General features: G+C 42.0%; 1 protein-coding gene across 1 annotated transcript in view; it reads left to right on the top strand.

Annotated features, from left to right (window-relative positions):
• Positions 1-273: 273 nt before the first annotated feature.
• Positions 274-23,083, top strand: part of ercc6 (excision repair cross-complementation group 6) — a 55,467-nt gene continuing 32,657 nt past the window's right edge. Inside the window, exons 1-5 of the mRNA XM_052041641.1 lie at positions 274-377; positions 2,620-3,039; positions 4,593-4,713; positions 7,105-7,210; positions 10,603-11,284. Coding sequence (XP_051897601.1) covers positions 2,627-3,039; positions 4,593-4,713; positions 7,105-7,210; positions 10,603-11,284 — 1,322 coding nt within the window. The 5' untranslated portion in view covers positions 274-377; positions 2,620-2,626. The remainder of the gene's footprint in view (positions 378-2,619; positions 3,040-4,592; positions 4,714-7,104; positions 7,211-10,602; positions 11,285-23,083) is intronic.

Genomic DNA, 23,083 nt, shown 5'->3' with positions numbered 1-23,083 from the left:
ATGACGGGCCAGTTGCCGCCTCCCCTGCAGATGCCGCGACTGACAGTTGGGCGGGGGGAAGGACATTGTCCTCTGGCTGAGCGGTATTGCAGCGGCAGAGATTGGCCTCCACTCCGGCAGGTGTCGCTATAGTGTGAATTATCCTCCATCGCCAGAGGTTCGGTGTGAAGAGCATTTTCATCCGCTCCTGCAGGGGTCGCTGTGGCGGGTTGTCCTCCGCTCCTGCAGGGGTCGCTGTGGCGGGTTGTCCTCCGGGCCTGTGGCGGCGCTGTGGCGGGAGGACCGCGGCGCCCGGTGCCCGGACGGGGCGGCGAGGCGGCGGCTCCGCGCTGTGTTGCCCGGCGGCCCGGGGTGTGAGCGGGCGCCCTGCCCGACAGGTGAGGCGGGGATTCGGGGAGGGAGCGGCCTGGAGACCGGGGGCCGGCGGAGGGTCCCGGCCGGACCGCAGTTATACCGGGAGACGGGTCATCCCCCCCCCCCCCCCCCCCCCCGGGTCAGGAGCCCGACACCCGGCACCGACCAGCTCCCTGCCCGGGGGAGCATCGTTCTACCCCCGGGGAACACGGGCCGGTCTCCCGCTCTCACCGTCGGGCGACCCGGGGGCTCCCGGGGGTGGGGGGTCCCGGGGGTGGGTACCCGGGGGTGGGGGGTCCCGGGGGTCCCGGTGAGGGGGGTCCCGGGGGTGGGGGGTCCCGGTGAGGGGGGTCCCGGGGGTGGGGGGTCCCGGGGGTCCTGGTGAGGGGGGTCCCGGGGGTGGGGGGTCCCGGTGAGGGGGGTCCCGGGGGGGGGGGGGTCCCGGGGGTCCTGGTGAGGGGGGTCCCGGGGGTGGGGGGTCCCGGTGAGGGGGGTCCCGGGGGTGGGGGGGGGTCCCGGTGAGGGGGGTCCCGGGGGTGGGGGGGGTCCCGGTGAGGGGGGTCCCGGGGGTGGGGGGGGTCCCGGTGAGGGGAGTCCCGGGGGTGGGGGGTCCCGGTGAGGGGGGTCCCGGGGGTGGGTACCCGGGGGGACCCGAGCAACATCTGTGGGGGAGGGATGGTTCACGTTTCGGTAGCTGTGTGCTGATCAGGGCAGCAGTTCAGTGCAAGACAGAAGTTACATAAATTACAAACATAAATAGTGCAGAAGGGGAATAACGAGGCAGTGTTCATGGGTTCATGGACCGTTCAGAAATCTGATGGCGGAGGGGAAGAAGCTGTTTCTGAATCATTGAGTGTGGGTCTTCAGGCTCCTGTACCTCCTCCCCGATGGTAGTAACGAGAAGAGGGCATGTCCCGGATGGTGAGGTTCCTTAGTGATGGATGCCGCCTTCTTGAGGTGCTGTCTCTTGAAGATGTCCTCGGTGATGGAGCTGGCTGAGTCTACAACCCTCTGCAGCCTCTTTCGATTCTGCACACTGGAGCCCCCACACCAGGGGTTGATGCAACCAGTCAGAAGGCTCTCCACTGCACATCTGTAGAAATTTGTAAGAGCCTTTGGTGACATATCAAATCTCCTCAAACTCCTAATGAAATAGAGCTGCTGGCATGCCTTCTTCGTGATTGCATCAATGTGTTGGGCCCAGGATAGATCATCTGAGATGTTGATACCCAGGAACTTGAAGCTGCTCACCCTTCCACCGCTGAACCTTCACTGAGGACTGGTGTGTGTTCTCCAGACTTCCCCTTCCTGAAGTCCACAATCAATTCCTTGGTCTTGCTGACGTTGAGTTAGGTTTGGGACCCTGCATTAGGACCCGAAACATTGACAATTCCTTTCCTCCCACAGATGCTGCTCAACCCGCTGAGTTCCTCCAGCAGATTGTTTGTTGCTCCACATTCCAGCATCTGCAATCTCTTGTGTCTGCATGATAACTTGGAGGTGGTCTCACCAAACGCTCTGTACAATTGCAGTTTGACATCTTTACACTTGTACTCACATCCTTTTATAATAAAGGCTAATACTTCATTTGCCACCTTATTGGCTTGCTGCACCAAAAAACAAGATACTGGAGGAACTCATTGGGTCAGGCAGCATCTGTGGAGGCTGATGCAGGGTCTCAACCCAAAACATCGACTAATCCTCTGCCTTCACAGATGCTGCCTGACCCGCTGAGTTCTTGCAGCAGTTTGCTCATTGCTCCAGATTCCAGCATCTGCAATCTCTTGTCTCTCGATTATTTGCCACACCTGCATGTTTGTTTTCAGTGACTTGTGGACGAGGACATTCGGGCCTCTTTCAACATCAACATTTCTCAATCTGTCACAATTTAACAAAAAACTTTCTGTGACGTCCACCAAAGTAGATGACCTGACATTTTTCCACATTACATTCCATCTGCCTTGTTCTTCCCCGCTGGTCACAGCCTGCCATTCTGTGATACACTGCTTATTCCCAAATTTTGCTTTCTGCCTGTTAACCACTTCTCAGTCCGTTCCAGCATATTACCCCAGTTCCACATCTCTAACCTTGTTGACAAACTGTGTGGGATCTTATTGACGCCCTTCTGAAAATCTAAGTATGCCGCATCCACAGGATTCTCTTTATTTTGTTTACTAAGTTATTCAAAGCCCGTACATCCCATTCTCCTGTAATCAGTTCTGGACGCTGCTGTCTGTGTCCATGTTCACTCTGCTTCTGTTGCAGATTGAAGATGATGCCGGTCGAGGGAGCTCCCTCAGCCCAGTCTTTGGATGGCCAGGGTCCAGATGCACCACTTGTTGCCCCAGTGACTGACCTGGAGACCCCACGAGGAAGTGGATTCGCTGCTGATGGTTCAGCTGATCCTGACGTCTCTGACAGCGGACCGTCCACTTCAGGCACCCTGCTCCCGGCCGAGGTACGGACTGCTCCGAAGCTGCTCCAGATTGACCGGCAGCAGATCCAGGTGGCAGAGCAGAGTGCCCAGGTTATGGAGCTGCAGAGCCTGGGAGTGGATGTCTACGACCAAGAAGTGTTGGAGCGAGGAGTTTTACAACAAGTGGATCAAGCTATTAATGAAGCTAGTCAAGCAGCCAGAAGAGCAGAGGCAGAAAAGGAATACCACTCAGTGTTAGATGACTTGAGGTATGAAGTTTTTAAAGTGACACTAGAAAAAAATGATTGGATTTAACAGTTTCCAGTAGATTTATGAAGAATGCTACTAGACTGCTAAAAAAAAGTCTGTGTCCTTTTAGACCTGTGCATGTGCCTGGAATCAGATTCCAGCAAAATGTGAGACCCAAAGAAGCCAGAGTTGTGACTTTCCTGAGGAATTGCGCCATGGCCAGTCCCCATTGGAAACTTTGTTTTGGAAATTCAGATTTTATTTTGCCTAGAATATTCACTCTGAAATGCACCAAGGTTTTGCTGGGTAATTCCGGCTGTGCCCAACCATGTCACTCCACCCCATCACTCAAAGTCTTCAGTGGGGGCACTTATGCACCATAGATGTGGAGAGGGAGATGGAGCATAGTGTTGCAAAATAAGGAATCCCAATCCTAGAATTCTGGATCAAATTAGTCCCTGCTGGTGGGTTGAGATACCACCTTACTTCCCAAATTGGAAACAAAGAATCCTTAGACTTCAGGATCAGCAGTTTGTGACTACTTAAAAGCTCACTTTGCACTAAAATGGACTCTTTTTTTTTGTTCTAATTGTGTCCTTCCTTGTAAAAATTGCGTATAATTTATAATTTTTTATTGCACCTGTGCATGCATATATTTGTGCTATGACAATAAACTTTATTTTGACATTGAGCCAAATCCTACCATTAATGCTAACGAAAAGAAGGGCATGTTAGGATTTTGGATGTGTATAACAGTGTAAAACAGCATTTCAGAATTCCATTGTGATACCAACTCACCACAATTATAAACTCTCCACCTGACCTCAGCTGTTTCACTTGATGAAATTTAACATTGATCTCCAAGTAGACATTCACTGCAGATCTGATGGAATTAATCAAAGTTGAGTTTACTGTTAGATGCACAAGTCCATGTGTGCACAGGTGCAATGAAAAACTTACTTGCAGCAGTATCACAGGCACAGAGCATCAGATAAGCAGCATTCACAAGAAAAACATAAACATAAATTATACACAATTTTTACAAGAAGGAACACAATTAAAACAAAAAGATACAAAGTCCATTTTAGTGCAAAGTGGTCATCGTGTCACGACACTGAGATAGTGATTAGGGTTTTGCCGCTTGGCTCAAAAACCAATGGTTGAAGGGAAGTAGCTGTTCTTGAACCTGGTGGTGTGGGTCTTCAGGCTTCTGTACCTCCTGCCCGATGGTAGCTGCGAGAAGATGGCACGGCCCGGATGGTGGGATCTTTGATGGTGGATGTTGCCTTCTTGAGGCAGCACCTCCTGTAGATACTACCGATGGTGGGGAGAGATGTTCTGTGACGTACTGGGCTGAGTCCACTACTCTCTGCAGCTTCTTATATTCCTGCGCATTCGAATTGCCGTACCAGACCGTGATGCAACCAGTCAGGATACTTTCAACAGTACATTTGTAGAAGTTTGTTAGAATGTTCAGTGACAAATCCAGCAGTTAGGCAGACAAAGTCAAGAACTTTTTCTGGTTTAAACTATTTTATGTGACACGTTTGTGTGTGTTTTCCTTCTGCTACAGGTCCACGACAGCATGTCTGAAGCACACCAGTAAGATCCTTGAGCAGCTGACTCCTCATGCTGCCACAAATAAGGACGTAAACAGGAAGCTGGAGTCCGTGAAGAGGCAGAAAGACAACAAGGTGCTGCCCCTCTCCTCCTCCTCATACACTACGTGTCATGATAGTTCAGATTTTACCATCAACGTGAGATCGAAAATGCTTCTGCGAGCTTTATTCAAGCTGCTTCCCTTCCTACCCTTGCTCTGAAATCCCTGTCAGTGACGTGCCAGCTGCTGTGCCACATGATGCCCCCAAATTCTGTACCATGAAACTTGATAGAAGCTATGAGTTTGAGAAATTCTTTGCCTTCATTTTTTTTTAAGGGGGAGGCAAATACACTTTTCAGAACTGGCCTATTAGGACATTAAATAAATCAGATAGAGTACAGTTTGTGTACAACAGCGGTAAAGACAGGAAGTCTCAGCAGATCAGGCAGCATCTGCAGGGACAGTAGTAGAGTTAACATTTCAGGGTGAGGATCTTTCATCAGAAAGTTAGCTCTGTTTCTCTCTCCACTGGCGCTGCCTGACCTGCTGAGGATTTTCTGCATTTCAGGGGATTTTTCTGAGCTTGCTTGTGGAGTACAAATCGTTTGCTGCTTGTGGAAAAAATGGACTTAATGGTCAATGTACTTTTCTGTCTGTTATTGTACCTTTGTAGTTATGGCTGAAGCAAGTAGATTTGAATGATTAGAGCTGATTCACAATCTAGTATTCAAAAATTGCCAGTGATACAGAGTTCTGATGAAAACCCTGTTAGCTCTGCTTCTCCCTCTACGTTCCCTGACTGGTTCAGTGTTTGCAGCTTTTTCCGTTTTTATTTCAGATTTTCAGCATCCGCAGCCTTTTTGTTTTCAGAGATTGAGTGCTCAGTTGCTTGAGCTGGTTACATGCCTTCTGGAATAGTCCCAGCATACGATACATTAATGTTTCTGTGGCTCACAATTAATTAGATTGAACATAGGCTATGGAGGTGCAGCATCGCTCTCTGCCAGGCTTGAGATGAGTAGTTGGTGACATTACTGATGACATAGCTCCTTGGGATTACACTTCACCACAATAGAATACAAGAATGCTATCAATTCTATGGAGCAAACATTCCAAGTTCTCCTTTAGCTATTACAGCGATGTCTTTTGAATGTGAATTCCATTTTCTTAGGGTCTTCCTTGATTTCTTACCTCCTAAATAAGACTTTAAATTTCTTGTGCCATCAGAAAATGAGACTTTATGGTTCTTTAAATATTTGTAAATGACTTAGATGAAGGCAGCAAAAGTATGGTTGCAAAATTATCTGATGGCAAAAATAGGAACAAAAGTAAGTTGTGAAGAGGGCAGAAGGAGGCTACAAAGGGACATAGGTAGGTTAAGTGAGAGGGCAGCGATCTGTGTGAATGCATTTGGGCTGTAATGTGGGAAAATGTCCATTTGGTCACCAGAAAAGGCACGTTATCTAAATGGTGAGAGATTGCAGAGTTCTGAGATGCAAAAGGATATGGTTATCTCAATGCATGATTCACAAAAGGCTGGTGTACAGTACAAAGTAGGTAGGAAAGCTAAAAGAATGTTATTGTTGATCGGAGGAGAGTATTTAATATTTGAAAGATTGAGGAGTATGTGGAACTGGTACAGAAGAGGAGTTGAGGCCAGCATAGATCAGCCATGATCATATTGAATGGTGGAGCAGTCTTGAGGGGCCGAGTGGTCCACTCCTGCTCCTATTTTCTTGTATTCTTGTGAAGCATTCTTTCAGCGTTCAGTGTAATCATTTTTCTTTTTTGAATTCCTAAAATATGTATGTCAAATTCGGTTGTTAATAATACCGTACTATAACAAATTGGACAAAATGAATTCTTTGGAGTGCGAAGACCTCGGAGAACAAGAATGTAATCTGGAGATAACACACTTGTTGCCCCATAGAAAGTATCCTACAGGAGCCCAGTGCATCGATTGGCATCTATTTTAAGGGTTAGTTAAGTAATTGAAAATGTAAATTGAACTGAATAATTTTGTTTAAAAAGGTAATTAATGGAGATTTGATAGACGTGTTTAAGTTAATGAAGGGTGTGGCCAGAGTGGATGGTGGCTGGTTATTCCCCTCAATGGTAAGGTCGCTGACAAATCACAGCTACAAAATAAAGGGAAAGAGAATTAAGAGTGACGTAAGAAAAATCTTTACACGGTTGGAGTCTGGAATGCACTTTCTGCAAATGTGGTGGAAGCAGGTCCTATTGTGGCCTTCAGGGTGATTTGAATAACTATATGGTGTGGAAAAAATAGGCAAAGCTAAGGGGGAAAGGGCTGAGAGGTGGAATTAGAGAGTTGCTCTGTTGGAGAGCTAGTGTAGACCTGATGGGCTGAATGTTCTCCTGTGGTATGACCATTGTGTGAGATTTTTTAAAAATTATTGAACCAGTGAGTTGAAAACTGATGCAGAAGATGGTTAATCTTATGTTTTTGTTTACCATTCCTAAGGAGAAACAGTTGAAGAAGATCACAGCTAAACAGAAACGTCTGCAGGCAGTGCTCACTGGTGCTGATATTCAGAAGCTTGAAGCTGAATTTGAACCTTGTGAAGAAGGTAAAGTGGCCAGTCTGCATAATAGTTACTTTCTCTTTCTTAAAAGTTTCCACTTACCAAATGTTCATTGAGTCCACTGAATCTTTTTTGTTGAATGATTCAATGGGTTGTGTGGCTTATATTTAAAGCTACAACCAAAAACACAAATGCTGGAAGAATTCAGTCAGTCAAGCAGCATCTGTGGAAAGAGAAACCTGTCAATGTTTCAAGAAATATTTCCTGCTTTCTATATTTTAACCAATAAATTGTTTATTAATCCATTTGTGGCCTGACTCCAGGGTCATAACCTTTGTTGGAATGGCTTTCTATTTTAATTGTTAATTGGTTTATTATTGTCACATGTACCGAGATACAGTGAAAAGCTTTGTTTGCATGCCTTCCAAACAGATCCTTCTTTACTTAAGTACAATAGTATAAAAGAAAAAACAATAACAGAATACAGTCTGACAGTTACAGAGAGAGTGCAGTGCAGGTAAACAAGCAGGGTGCAAGGGCCGTGATCAAGGTAGATTGAGAGATCAGGAGTTAGTCTTTATCATACTAGAGTGCTGTTCAAGAGTCTTATAACAGCGGTGTAGAAGCTGTCAAAATCCAAAATGTATGACATTTACTTTTTTGTCCCAGCCATATTACTACTTTTCAGGTCATGCTCTGGTACCATCTATTTCATTATCTGCTTTAGTAAAGTGAATTTGTGTCAGATTTGTAAGGTTAGATCACTGTTTCGTATCTACGTTGGGGCATGTTTGAAGGTGAGTATTGCAACAGTAGTAGGGGCCTTATCCATCTCAGCCTGTGGGTTCATGATTTGCTGATCCTCTTTCTCAGGTCACTATCCAGCTTTCCTCAAGCTCCTACGATGCCTGTTCCCTGGGTATTGTACAGCATATTTAAGACATTAAAAGTGGAAAATGCCGGGCATGCTCAGCAGGTCAGGGAGTATCTGTGGAGAGAGAAACAGATAATCAGGGACCCTTCTTCAGAACTGGAAAAGTGGGAAAACAAGTGAGTTTTAAGTTGCAACGTTGGGGAGCGGTGACAAGAACAAAGGGACTGTTTGTGGTGGGTGAAAGCCAAGGTTGTCCAGGTGACACATTGCTTTCAGTGCCAACTAATAGAGGGAAATGAGTGCTTTATCATAGTTAAACAGTGTGAAGCACAATAAAGAAAAATTAATGAGGCCAGAAGAGAGAAATAAAGCATTATTGAGCTATGAAATACAGAGCATAGCATTTGCTGAAAATCTAAGGTAAAAGAGGATGCTAGGAATGGTCAGCAGACCAGGCAGCATGTATGCAAAGAGAAAAATCTGAGGGTGCTACAGATGGATGAACTGCCCAGTCTGATACAAGGTGGAAATGCTGGTTGTCTGAGACCTTTGAATTCAGTATTGACTCTGACAGCTGCAACATCCCCAGGAGGAAGGTGAGAGGTTGTTCCTTGAGGTTGGGCTCTGTTGGAACATTGTAGGAGGGCCAAAGACGGTGATCAGTGTAGAATTGTGATGGAGAGTGAAAGTGACCGACAACTTGCAGGCTAGAGGTGGAGAGATGGGGCAATATTTTTTATCTGAGGGACATAAATCTTTGTAACTCTCTTCCTCAAAGAACAGTGGAAACTGAGTCTCTGAGTATTTGTAAGGCTAAGATACATAGGTATTGATAAGAAAGCGATGAAAGGTCATCGCAGGTAGACGGGAATGTGGAGTTGAAGTAATGATCGGATCAACCATGATCTTATTAAATGGTGCAGCAGGCTTGAGGGGCAAGGGGGCTCCAGCTCCTGTATATTCATTCTCCAAAGTGCTCACCAAATGTGTGTGGGGGGGGGGGGGGTTTCTCTAATGTAGAAGAGACGACGACATGAGTACTGAATGTAATACACTAAGTTGAAAAGGTATTTATTCAGTATCTCCATATGATGTAAGCAGACCTTTTGCGAATCCCTTTCAATAACCTTCTATTTGAATATAGAGGAGCGGAGCTAATGACATAATAATGTTTTTCAACTAAAGAAATAACAGTCCAGCTTTTTTTTTGAATTTTTTGTCTTGTTATTATTTTGTTTATTATTATTATTATTTTTTTGTTGTTTTACTGTGTTTTTTAATTTTGGGGTTCTCTTTTCATGTAATCAAATTTCTTATTCTTTTGTATCATGTTCATTTAGTAAGAGATTGGGAGGTTCAGATTATATATTTTACCTCCTGTGTTTGTATATGTCAGGTGTTGTTATTGTAATCCCGATGTCTTCGCACCGTGTGTATAATTACTATTGTTATGTGTATTAATTTGAAATTTAATAAAAAGATTGAAAAAGAAAGAAAGTGCAAGTGAATCCTAGAAGGATTGTTTGAGTGTGTGGCTGGTGGCAAGGGATGAGGTAAAAGGACAGATGTTGTATCTTTAGTTGCATGGGAAAGTGCCATGAAAGGGGATTGGATGGTGAGCTCAAACTGTAAACCAGGGAATTGCAGAAGGAATGGTTCCTTCGGAATGCTGAAAGGGGAGGGGAAGATGTGTCTTGTGTTGGAATTACGTTGAAGTTGGTGAAAATTGTGGATGATCTGTTGAAGTTGGGAGGTGAGGGCCAGAAGAGCGTGTCCTTGCTCTGGCTGGGAGGAGAGGGGTTTGTCAGTGCAGAGATGTGGATAATGGAGGAGGTGCGACTGAGACTGCTACTTCAAATGTTATGTATATGGTTTGCCAACTGGTGATAATTTAACACAAAATACCCATTTTAAATAGGTGTATATACAGCAGTCTTCCTCTTTCAGAAAGGTGTCTTGTATGACTTTGCAACACTGCAGAGAGGTTTTTAACTAGCTCCTGTTTTTAACTATGCCAAGGATCTAAAATGGAAAAAATGTACCTTTTTCCAATAAGACAAAAATATAACATATTTTGAACTGCTAATTAGAATTGGCTGTGCGAGACTAAAATAGGGACCACACTCTGATTTTGTATTCCTTACATTCACAGTTTGGGATGAAATGCTTGCATAATGTGAATGGTTTCGGCATCTGAAAGCAGGAGTATATCCAGTGTATCTTTGTTGAAATTGTCACTGATACTTTTAATGTAAAAATGTTATTTATAAATGTATTATGCAGGTATTTCTGCTATAACGCAGTAGTTATGTTCCTAAGAAACCTCACATATAGAAAGTCGCATTAAAGCAGAACAAGCTGTAGATGCCTTCAAAGCACGGATTTAAACAGGTTATCACAATCATGCTATAACTATAATGCAAATAGTGTTCCCTAATCCATGAATTGCATTTTAGCCGATTCGTGTTATGGAAACGTGTGTTACAGCAGAACTACTTGTACAAGAAGTTTTTCTGTCGAACGTTGCTGAACTCCTGCTATATCATACTTGTGTCCTTGACAGAACCTGGTCCTTCAACCTTGGGAAGTATGTTGATGCCTGTGCAGGAAACAGAATGGGAACATTTAATCCGTACAGGACAGATGACACCTTTTGGCACTAAGATACCTCAGAAAGAAACAAAAAAGGAATCTCACAAGATCATGCTGAATGATGCTTCGGATTTTGAAAAGTATCTGGCTGACCAGGCAAAGATGGCAGCTATACGGAGGAAACCTTTCATTAAAAAAAACAAGATGAAGACAGCAAAAGCTACGACTTCAAACAGCAGCACTCCAGATCCAAAACGTAGCCATAAGAAAAGTGGCACCACATCTAGAGTAGACCAAAAGCTGAAGAAGCATTTACAGAAATTGCAGAGCAAAGCTCTTGAGATTAAATTTAAAGCAGGAGTTCCAGTGAAGAAGAGCTCACGTCAGGAGTCAATAACAGAGCGAGAAGACAAAGGCTCGGACAGTGATGGGTCAGTTTATGTGCCTGACGAGGAGCTGCTTGACCCAGACGAAATAGCTGACAACAGTGATGAGTTACTGGACCACGATAGGTTTAAAAAAGTAAAAAAGAAAAGGCAAAAAGTTAGGCACACGGATGAAGATTTCTCTCCAAGCTCTGAAGATGAAGCAAAACACAAGATGAGAAAACACAAGGATGATGGCAATGAGGATCTATACCGGAAAAGATTAAGGTGAGTAGATTTTAACTTTATAACAAATAAGGCTAGACCAACAAATCCAGCACAAAATTAAGTAGTTGCTTTAATAGCCCTGTTATTAAATATGTGACTGTATTATAGTGAAGCAAATTTTGGGGACCTAACTTTTGTCTGAGGACCTGCTGATCCACTATGCAGATTATGGATAAAGGCTGAGGCATCTGCTCACACTCCTGTGTTAAATGTAAGCTGCTCAGTCATTTATCATTAGGTTTTTGAATCTGACTACCGATGTCAATGTTTCATTTTGCATTCATGTGCAATGAGGACCAATTTGAGAAGAAAACCTGTAGTGCCTCATTTCTTGTGACCACAGCAGCTTGCTTTAATGGTACATCTTGAAACACACAATTATAGACACATTGCAATTACAATAAAAGTTCATTTCTCATATTGTGTGGAGGAATTTCATTCCTTCAGAATTGTGGGCAGGCATTCTGTGGGTAGTAGCCACGACTGAGTTGAGCAAATATCAGAATCCTTCCAATGCCAATGTCTATCCTGGCATCTTCAACAGCAGTAAGTGTAATGTTCCAGCTGGAATTCAACTTACTAGGCAACATTTCTCTTTCAATGGCTGGTGTGGTAAAATCATTTTGTTTTATTCTGAAGTAATGATGTATCCTCCCACATTGCATTGGAGCATCACGAAAATTATGTTAATAATGAATGTTAATTTGCTCTTTTGCAAGAGAACATTAAATGCTTTGCAGCTTGTTCTGTTTATGTTTTGCTTCTTAGTACATGCATTCTCTGTCCACGTAATAAACTGAGGCCAAACATAGGCTTCTGATTAACCTTGGTATCTAATGATGGTCAAACTGGGCTTTGGTTAAGCAGTGATCCTAGGATGATTTATAATGTCAGGATTGTATAAAGAGGAAAGACTAGAAAATGGGCTTTTCAACCTGGAAAGGAAGCACACGTGAGGTGACTTTATAATGATATCCAAGGTTGGAATTGGTGAATCTAGGATAGTTTAAATTGTGACAGTGGACAAGAGATGCAAAAGAAAATGTAGAACTGATATTTGAATAATCTGTCATGGCCTTTCATTAGAAGTCTCTTTATATCATGTCTGGGTTGGATCTGGTTTAAGCTAATTAATATTGATAGCTCTCAATAGTCAACAATTCCATTATCATTGTGATTTGTGGCTACTGGGCTGTAAATAATCAAATTTAGAGGATCTTGGACCCATGTCATCTTTGATTAGTCTCCACACGAGGATTAACACAAGGAATGGATTTGCAAATATAGCAGTAAGGGTGAGTATCCTGGAATTGCTTGAAACCAATGGGATTCTGAGGCAAAGGGGCTGGAGCTTTCTTTAGGTAGTTGAATTGAAAACAGTTGATTGGATTCCCTTATCCTGACCTTGTGAGTGCTATGTTCCAGAGGTTGATCCTTTAATAAACGTTAGTGACTTGAGAGGATGTGTGCCTTCTTGCTTGCCAAGCCCCTAACTATTACTTTAATGGTCCTTTGGAATAAAGTCATCGCCAATGTGCCTTTTTCTAAAGAGAAATGGAACACGTGTCAATATTCTTGCATTAAACCACTGTTATTGTTAACTCTAATAAATTTACTTGAATAAAATAAGATTGTTTAAGCTGGATGTCAAACAGATTCCAATAGGTATTATTTACATCATCTATGTCAAACACTTGATGTCGATTCAGTCTAAGAGTGAAGTTAAAATTCTGTATTCAACATTCTGAGTGAATGTACTGGAGGCTTTTAATGAATAACTAGTCATGTTGTTGCTATTGATTAGTGATTACTACTTCTGTTATAGTTCAACAACTACATATATAGCACTTTCAATTTAACAACAGTGTCCCAAGGTGTTTCACAGGAGTGTTATTAATAAAAAAGTCTATTCATTATCCATCTGTAATTACACATAATTAAGAATGAGGAAATCCATTCAACCCTTTTATACCTCCTTTCAGACTAAAATGACAAAGTTTTTTCTCTTGAGGGCCTGAAGTAGATTTTAGGGAGTTGGAAAGCAGGACCTCAAAGGTAGTAACATTAGGTTATTAGGTTACTCCGAGTGCCACACAATAATGAATGGAGAATTAGGACAATAGAGCAAATAAACGAATTGAAGAGAGGCTACAGGACACTGGGCTTTAGATTTCTGAGACATTGGGACCATTTCTGGGGCAGATGAGACTTGTACAAATCAGATGGGTTACATCTCATCAGGATTGGAACAAATATCCCGGCAAGGAGGTTTGATAATGCTTTGGGGAGGATTTAATCAAGCTAGGCAAGAGGTTGGAAGAGTTAGGAGGGAGAGAAAGCTGAAAGTGGCAGTTGAGAATGTAGTAAGAAATACAAATCAGCGGCAGAGAAAGTGAGGCAGCAAATAGAGTCAGAACACAGAAAAATGTTAAAAGTCAAAATTTAGGGCCACCTGTTGCACTCACCAGAAGATGGAATTCATGGCATAAGAAATCTTGAATGAGTACATTGAAATTGTCAGAACAGAAATGTGGTTACATGGCAACCAAAGCTGAGAGTTCAATGTACCAGGGGCTTCAGCACAAAACACGGAACGGTACAGCACAGGAACAGGCCCCTTCGCCCACCATGTCTGCATCAAGCATGATGCCAAATTAAATTAACTCACTTCTGCCTGTACACGATCCATATCCCTCTATTTCCTGTGTATTCGTGTGTCTAACATCCTCTTAAACACCACTATCATATCTGCTTCCACCACTAACCCTGGCAGCACATTCCAGACACCTGCCACTTTCTGTGTAAAATAAAACTTGTCCTGCACATCTCCTTTAAATTGTCCCCTCTCACCTGAAATGGATGTCCTCTAGTATTTGACATTCTACCCTGGGAAAAAGATTCTGACTGTCTACCCTACCTGTGTGTCTCATAATTTTATAAACTTCTATCAGGTCCCCCCTCAGCTTCCAACTCTTCAGAGAAAACAGCCCAAGTTGTCAACCTCTCCCTCTTCTCCAGGAAACATCCTGGTAAACCTCTTCAGCACCCTTTCCAAAGCCTCCACGTCCTTCCTGTAATAGGGCGACCAGAACTGCACACGAGATTCCAAGTGCAGCTCAACCAAAGTTTTATATACCTGCAACATGACTTCCTTACTCTTATAGTCACTGGCCCGACTAATGAAAGCAAGCATGCTATGTATCTACCTACATGGCCACCTTCGGTGAGCTGTGGACTTGGATTCCAAGATCCCACTGCACATCAATGCTGTTGTCCAGTCTCAAAATAAGGAGTGGCCCATTTAGAAGTGAATTAAGAACTTTCTTTACTCGCAGTGATGAATCTTTGGAATTCTGTACCCAGAGATAGATTCATACTATTCAAATTGTATTTTAGAGCTTTGCACTCAGGCCTTTCTTTTGTCTTCAATTTACTTGAATTTGTCATGTACCTGTTCTGCTAGAATGCTTCTGGTAAGTTGTAAGATAAAATGTACAATTATCTGAGATCCTAAATTTACAAGTACTGCTATGCAATTGCTTTTCTTTACCAAATTTATATAAATATCATATTTCCCTGCATTTCATGGTAATATTATTAAAATATAGGATGCAAAAGCTGACTTTTTGTCACAGATTTGAAATATATCTGTGAAAAGATAAAGGAAGGTCATATTTGAACTTGATTTGATGTAGTTTTAACGGTTCAACAAAGTAATAGGCAAAACCAGTAGCATTTAGAAAATGAAACACATAACATTTGTTGAAACAAACACTCAGTGGGTCGAACAGCATCTGTGGGAGGAAAGGAATTGTCGACTTTACTCTGCAGTAGGACCATAAATAAAATTTGTTGGTCAGTACAAACAGTGTGAATAAGATACAAGGTTTTAGCTGTTATTTTGCCAATTGTGTTCAAACTGAGACACTCTTTATGTCTACAGCTTACAAGGAGGAGGGATATAATCAATTAGAAATGACCTTCACTTTGAACTGAAATTCAAAAAAACTGCAGATGCTGGAAATCTGAATTAAAAACAGAATATGCTGGAAACATTCAGCAGGTCAGGCAGCATCAGTGGAGAGAAACAGAGTTACTGTTTCTGGTCAGAGATGTGTGTTGTTCAACCTGAAATGTTAACTCTTGTCTTTCCACAAATGCAGCTTGTCCTGCTGAGTGTTTCTAGCAGTTGCTTTTATTTCAGTTTGAACTGTTCTTTTCCGTAAGTGCCTTGTTTATTCAATTTGAACAAGAACTGACAATGTGAATCAAGCAACTTTGCATTGAGGTCTTTTTTTAAAATCTATTCTCATTGCATTTAATATCTTTACCGGTACTGTTGAATTGAGGAATGCAGACAGAATCTCTGCTTTTTTCTCCAATAGTGAACATGAAACCATAAGATAACACACAAGTAGACTTGACCTTAATTTGAAACATACGCATGCTTTTCATATAAAAGGTGGCAATTTTTGTAACTGGAAGAAAGAAAAGAAATATAGTTTTTCAGAAGATCAAAAACATTTGCCCCATAGAAACGCCTGAGGTTTATGAACACTGTTGCCTAATTGTGGGGAACCGCTGTAGCCATGGCCTGCCCCTTAAAGTAATCTCTCGGCCATTACTCCACTTCTACCAAGTCACTGCGCTTTAACCCATTATACCCCAAACTTCTACACGTTCTTTTTCCCATGAACCCCAATCCTCGAATCCCATCCCTTTCCCTGATATCTCCATTTCATAAGACCTTTGCTAATCCACTAGCCTTGCACATCAGAGGAAATGTGTTGCAGATGAAGACCGCGGCAGCATTGCACTCTGAGGCGTGTGTTCACATGTCCTCGGACTGGAGCGGGCTGGCAAAGTAGGGGTGGCTGTGACTGCCAACCCAATTGATGCAGTGACATCATATCCAAGTCTTGTAGCCCCCACAATATTGAGTGACTAAAACTAAAAATTGACAAAATTTGTTGTTTCTTTAGTATGTTGTGTTTATTTATTTCCCCACTTTTATTCTATGAGCAAACTTTACTCCCTGCCTCAAATTTTTGGGCAGAGATTTATGAATTCTGTAAGGGCGATTTCTGTTTCCAGAATAGCTGTAACACAGGGAACAAAATCAAATTCTCCAGGGACTTTGGGGGTGGAAATCTGACGTCAGAATACCTCCCCAGCTTGTAGCCCAAAGTCCTAAAGCTCTGGATATTTTAAGTTTTCCGTCAATTGTTTGAAATAACTATATTTGAAAGCTAAAGTGTGTGATTAGTTATGTAATGGCAGTGCTTATGCAACATCACATTTCTGAGAGTAATTGATATGCCAGTTGGAAAGTTGCCCAGTTAAGCTGCCTTGGAAGATTATATAACTAGTTTGCCAGCAATGAAAACTGCCTTTTTATTAGCAAAGTGAAATCTGGATGAGATCTGTTGTCGGCAAGCTGGACTGAGAAACTAATATTATGCAGTAGTGCCTTCTAGTGGTAGAGGGCATTCACACTGGTCCCAGCAGTCTTCCAAGAGTGCAACAAACCCATTGTGCATAGTGTGCCCCTTAACTTTTAACTCAAGGGACATTTATCATAAGGAATGCTGACTCTGGTTTGTGATTCTAAATCACATTGAGCTTTTAAACTGCATTAACGAGGAAGTTCCATTCTCAGCTTATTTAAAGCAGCATCAGTTCTGCCGTACAAAAAGTAAACTTGGCTTTTAAGGAAACAATGTTAGTTAAGGTTGACCCTGATTTGCTGCATATAGCATTTTCCTCAGAGTGCATCATTTAGTTGGATATCCCATCACATCTCTCATTATAGATGGAACTAGATCAGCACAAGATCAGCCATCAGGAGCACAAAACTACACGTGCTGAAAATTTGAAATAGAAACCACAAAATTCTGGAAACACTCAGCAACCCAGCAGGCGTCTGTGGAGGGAGAAATAGTTAACAGAGACAGAGGGTGATGGTAAAGTGTTGTTTTTGTGACTGGATGTCTTTGAGTGAGGGTGTTCCACAGGGATCAGTGCTGTTTGTAACATGAATGATTTGGATGTGGATAGGAGGCATGATCAGTAGGTTTGCAGATGACTCAAAGTTTGGTGGTGTTGTTGATTTAGCGTGGAGGGTTAGACTTAGTCTACAGGGTGATATTGATCTGTTGGTGAAATGGGCGAAATGGTGGATGGAGTTTAATCCAGATAAATGGAAGATGATGCATTTTGGGAGTAATAATGAAGCTCGGACATACACCATGAAAGCTTGAGTCCTAGGGAGTGGTGTACAAGTCCAAGGATCATTGAAGATGGCAGCACAGGTGAGTACGTGGTTAAGAAGGCGTATGGGATACTGGCCTTCATTTGACTGGCCATTGAACACGAGGAGGAAGGTTATGCCCCAACTTTATAAAACATTAGTCGGAACAGCTGGGGCTAGATGGGAGAATAGTTTAGCTCATGGTGAAGTGGCGGAACAGACTTGAGCCCAATGGCCTTCTTCTCCTTTGTCTTGTGATCTTGTGAACAGCTTAGAGTACTGTGCACCTTTCTGGTCACCACACCACAGGAATGTGATGGCGCTAGAGAGCGTGCAGAGGAGGTTCACCAGAACGGAGCAGTTCAGTTATAAGGGGAGACTGGGGTTTTCCCTGGAGCAGAGTAAGTTAACAGGGACATGATTAAGGTACATAATATAATGAGGGGTTCAGACAGGTTAGACTGCAGGAAACTGTGCCCCATATCAGAGATGGATAAAACCAGAGGACATTGATTCTGAGTAAGTGATAAGAGATTTGGAGGGGATTTAACATGGACCTTTTACACCCAGAGAGTGGTGAGTACCTGGAACACACTGCCTGAGAGAGGGGTGGAAGCAGAGTCGCTGACAGCATTTAAGAAATGTCTAGATGAACATTTGAATCACCCAGGCATTGAAGGCTGTGGAAGTTGGGATTAATAGTGATGGGTGCCCATTGGTCAGTGTTGGATGTGATGGGCCAGATGGTCTATATCTGTGCTATATGACTCTGACATTTCAGTGCAAAGACCTTTCATCAGAACTAGGAAAAGTTAGAAATCAGCCTTTCACTTCTCTGTCAGAACTAACCTGTTCTGATCAAAGGTAATCAACCTGAAACATTAACTCTGTTTCTCTCTCCACAGATGCTGCTCAAGCCACTGAGTGTTCACCATTTTCATTTTTTATTCCAGGAAGAAGCGCCGTCGGATAGATTGAGGCTGTCAACAGGAAACATTTTTTTAACTGTATGGATATGATACTTTGAATTAAATGCACACCAAAAGAGTTGTCAATATTTTCCATTTTGATGAATTATTTATCCTATTTTGATGAACTTAGGGCTATTCCTGGCTGCTGAAAGGAACTGAACAGCATTTGTTACAGAGTCGGGGCCGAACAGCAGGAAAAATTAACGTAGTGATTGCAGCTTTGTTAGACCAATTGAATAGCTAAACCTCCTTTGTTATTATTGCCTAATTAGTGATTTGTTGACTACAAAGTGCTTTTTCCATACAGAAAAATGGGAATACTGTTAATTTATTTATATTCTGTGAATCTGTACGTGTTTTGCTGTTCTGTATATATCAGATGACTTTAATGTGCATACTTTTCACAGTTTTTGCTACTCACAACAGAAAAAGCATTATTTACACTAAAGCAAATACGTCCTGAGTCTTTCAATCATATATATATATTTTTTTTTTCCCTGAGCATCTACTTCACTCTGCACTTTTAACCTTTTTTTAAAATGTGCGTTAACTTTACTTGAAGACTATGTCAAATCTCACAAAAGCAATTCTGTAGCAAGTTTTTGCCAGGGCACAAAAATAGTGATGGTACATATATTTTAAAATGGCCAAATAGGGAATTGAACGATGGAAGTTATTTTAACCTCGTTATGTGCACCTTTAATTTCTTGCTCAAGTGTATAATTAACTTTATCAATCTTAATTTGCTGGATGATTCCAGAGCCAATAAATGCTTGCATTATGGCAGTTAAGACACATCAATGAAATGCACTCAGATATGACATGTAACTGTGTCTCCATCTTAGTTTTATTGAATAGTCCAAATACTGAATTAGAGAAGTCAGTTGAGAATTCTGTGTTGTTTTAAATGGATGAGATATTACCTTAACATGTTAACAATATTAAAAACACAGTATGGAGCCAAGAAATGAAATACTTAAGAAATCAGATTCCAATTCTTAATTATCCTTTTATAGTAGAATAATTCCTGTTTATGAATGCTTGACTATTTTATTTAAAGTCAAATGAAACAGTGTCGTCAGTGCTTTGAAGTCAACTGTTATTGGCTTTCCAGGACCATAAACGCGTTTCACAACATTTGTATAAAAATTGCAATTTTTGTTTGCTACTTCATTACCATCATTAATAAATTATTGTGGGGTACACTTTTATTTTAAAAAGTGGTATATTTATTACCCACCCATTTATGTTTAATTGTTCATTACTTCAGCTCACAGCCTTTCTCCTTTCAGCTGAGAGGTACCAGGGTCCACTTGGGAGCCATGTCACTGTGGGATATATAGGTGCTGCAGTGTGAGGATGAGACTGCTCCAGTCTTATCTCTTCCCCAGTAGAAGTTGTTCACAAGCCTGGACAAGAACAGGATATTAAAGAAATAAAAAAAAACAGTATTAGGAACATCAACCTATCCCGCTTTTGATATATCAGTCCCATGTATTGGCCTCTCATTGTGCTCTTAGTTTTTACTGGCACATAACCAAGTTGAGAGTTAAACATTCTTAATTAAAAGAGACATGAAGGTCACTCTATGAAATGATTATGGTACATTTTTACCAAGTCTTATTCTGATCGATAAAACTATCCAGTTGAAAACTATTTAGAAGGTGACAGGCTTTATGATGCATTTTGTGTCCAGGTGAGCAATTTCAGATTTGAATTTTTTTCCATCATTTTATCTGCAGCAGATTGAAATCACTGATTGTTCTGCTGCTTTTACCCATTCACGGTTTACAACATTGACATGGCCATTAATGAATCCACCACCAATAATGGCTTGAAACTGATCTCAGAAACTTAACTGGACATCATATTTGTGTTGTTGTCACAAAGGCAGGTTAAAGGCTGAGTCTTTATGGTAAGTGTCTCATCTTCTGAATTTCCAAAGTCTTTCCTTCTTTTCACCATCTACACTGCATATTATCAGAAGTGTGATGGAATCTTCAACTGTTGCGGTGAAAGCAACTGCAGCAACACAGGTCGACACCATTCAGGGCAAAGCAGCCCCTGAAGTTATCACTTCACACACCTCTGGTACACAGTAGCTACAGTGTTTCCCATCTACAAAATGCACTGCAGTTACTTGCTTAGCCTCCACACTGAAAGCATGTTCCAAACCTCAACTTCTACCACTAAGAAGGAATAGCTGAGGGCATGTAGAAACACCACCTCAGGCGGGTTTCTCTCCAAGTCATATTCTTTCCTGAATTGGAAATATGTTTTCCTTCCTTCATCATCGTTGGGTCAAAATGACCAGTCTCTCTGCCCAACAGAACTGTGGGAGTACCTTCCCTATGTGTTCACTACTGTAGCCTCAGAATGAGGCTCACCACAGTCTTCTCAGAGCAATTACAGATGGGCAATAAATGGTAGTTTTGTCACCAAATGGCAAAAACTGTGCCCCATCCTGTTTCCTTTATCTTTCTGATGCTTGCTGCATCCTGAATTTGGACATCCACCACCTTTTGTTCACTCCTTTTACCTCTCAGGAAATCTATTTTCAAGTCATTGAGCCACTTCACTCTGCCTCTAATATCAGTAGTCTGCCTTTACCTTCCTTTATCCTTCATTACTTTTTGAGTTTGACAAAGGCATTGCCAATTTATATTATGGGTTTGTGTTGTCTCCCTCCACAGCTGCTGACAGGGTTGCTGTCTGCTCCTGCCATATTCTGTTTTCGTTCCATGTGTACGTAATTCATGATCTTTTCACTTCTGTTTTAATTCTAGATTAAAGTTAATGCTTCAGTCATAACTCATTGATTACATATCACCACCCCTTATTCCCTGTTGCTCACCTGATATAAACCAAAATGAAAAGGTAACAGAAATCAAATCCTACACTCCTATTTTATGAACATAATCTGGTCAAAGGGGAAACAAATTCTTTGTGTGCAGAGATGTTTAAGTATCTGCAACTAAGCATTATTTATTGTTTACACTTTGAGATAATTTAAAGTATCCCTTAGACTGGACCTGTGTACCCAGGCCAATGGAGCTCTAGTTGGAAGAAGGGACAATTGAGACAATTGCTCATAAATTTATTTTCTTGGGAGAAGTTTTCATAATTATTAAAAATCAGATCAAATTCAGTGGAACCAGAAATTTATGTATATGAGTAGATAACAAGCTTTACATTCATCACCCCTCAATCTAACCATTCTATATGTCCAAACTATTTCTCAATCTTCCTCATTTGTTTTGGATTTCTCTTCAGATTCCAACTCTTATTGTAAATATGTAGTTATTGCACAAGTAATGTGGGCTGTGATTGCCACTCGTAGCCTTTCACATTGTACAGGCATAACCCTGTCTGCAACATTCCATAGATCTGAATTCAGCTGTTTAAGTGCTCTCAGTGCTGCTTATAATGAATGGCTTTTGGGAAAAGAAATCAATCTACATAAGTTACTGTAGCACTTGATTGATTTTTTTTGCACTAGTGTTGAAAATCCAGCAGTGTTTTTTTTATTATCACAGCCCCAGTAAGTTTCAAGGTTCTAGAAACTATATGATTCTCCACTGTAGCTAGATTTCTTTTGAGGATGGATTGGTTAACAGACAAAATACCGAGAGTTGGGAATATACAGGTCATTTTCAGGTTGGGAGGCTTTAACTAGTGGGCCCCAGCTGTCCATGTTCGACATTAATGATTTGGATGGGGACCAAGGATAATATATCCAAGCGTGCTATTGATGCAGAGCTGTAGGTGAGGGGGTGGCAGTGTGAGATGTGAGGTGGATACAGAGAGTCTTCACTTAGCCACGTTAATGGGTGAGGGCAAGGAAAGTGATGAATATGTGAGAAAGCATGAAGTCATCCACTTTGGTGGGAAAAAAAATTAAAAACTGCTTATATTTTTCTGAGATGGGAGATTGAAAGTTATGGCATTCAGAGGGACCTGGGAGTCCTTGTACATGAATCACTGAATAATGATGTGCAGGTACAGCAAGCAGTTAAGAATACTAACTTTATTGTCAGAGGATTTGAGTACAAAAGTAGAATTATCTTGCTGTAACTATATAGGGAGACACGAGATGGCTGATGCTGGGATCTGGAGCTACAAACAATCTGCTGGAGGAACTCAGCAGGTCCAGGAGCATCTTTGGCGGGGGAAAGGAATTGTTGGTGTTTTGGGTTGAAACCCTGCTTCATCCCTGAACCCAACTGCGTCAGGGTTTCAACCCGAAACGCCCACAATTCCTTTCCTACCACAGATGCTGCTTGACCTGCTGAGTTCCTCCAGCAGATCATTTGCTGTAACTATATAGGGCCCTGGTGAGGCTGCATTTGGAATGTCATGTGCAAGTTTGGACTCTGTACCCAAGGAAGAATATACTGAAAAGGAGGGAGTGCAGGGAGCGTTCACCAGATTATTAGGATGTTGGGAATGCCCTATAAAGTGATTTTAAGCAGATTGGCCCTTTGTTCTTTTGAGTGGCGATATTTTTGAAACCCATAAATTTCTTAAGGGGCTCAATAGGTTATGTCCTTAGATGATGTTTCCTCTGGCTGCTGTCTA

The sequence above is a fragment of the Pristis pectinata genome, chromosome 30 (assembly GCF_009764475.1).
Source record: "Pristis pectinata isolate sPriPec2 chromosome 30, sPriPec2.1.pri, whole genome shotgun sequence".
In the NCBI taxonomy this organism is placed as follows: Eukaryota; Metazoa; Chordata; class Chondrichthyes; order Rhinopristiformes; family Pristidae; genus Pristis; species Pristis pectinata.
This window is presented reverse-complemented; position numbering and strand designations above follow the sequence as displayed.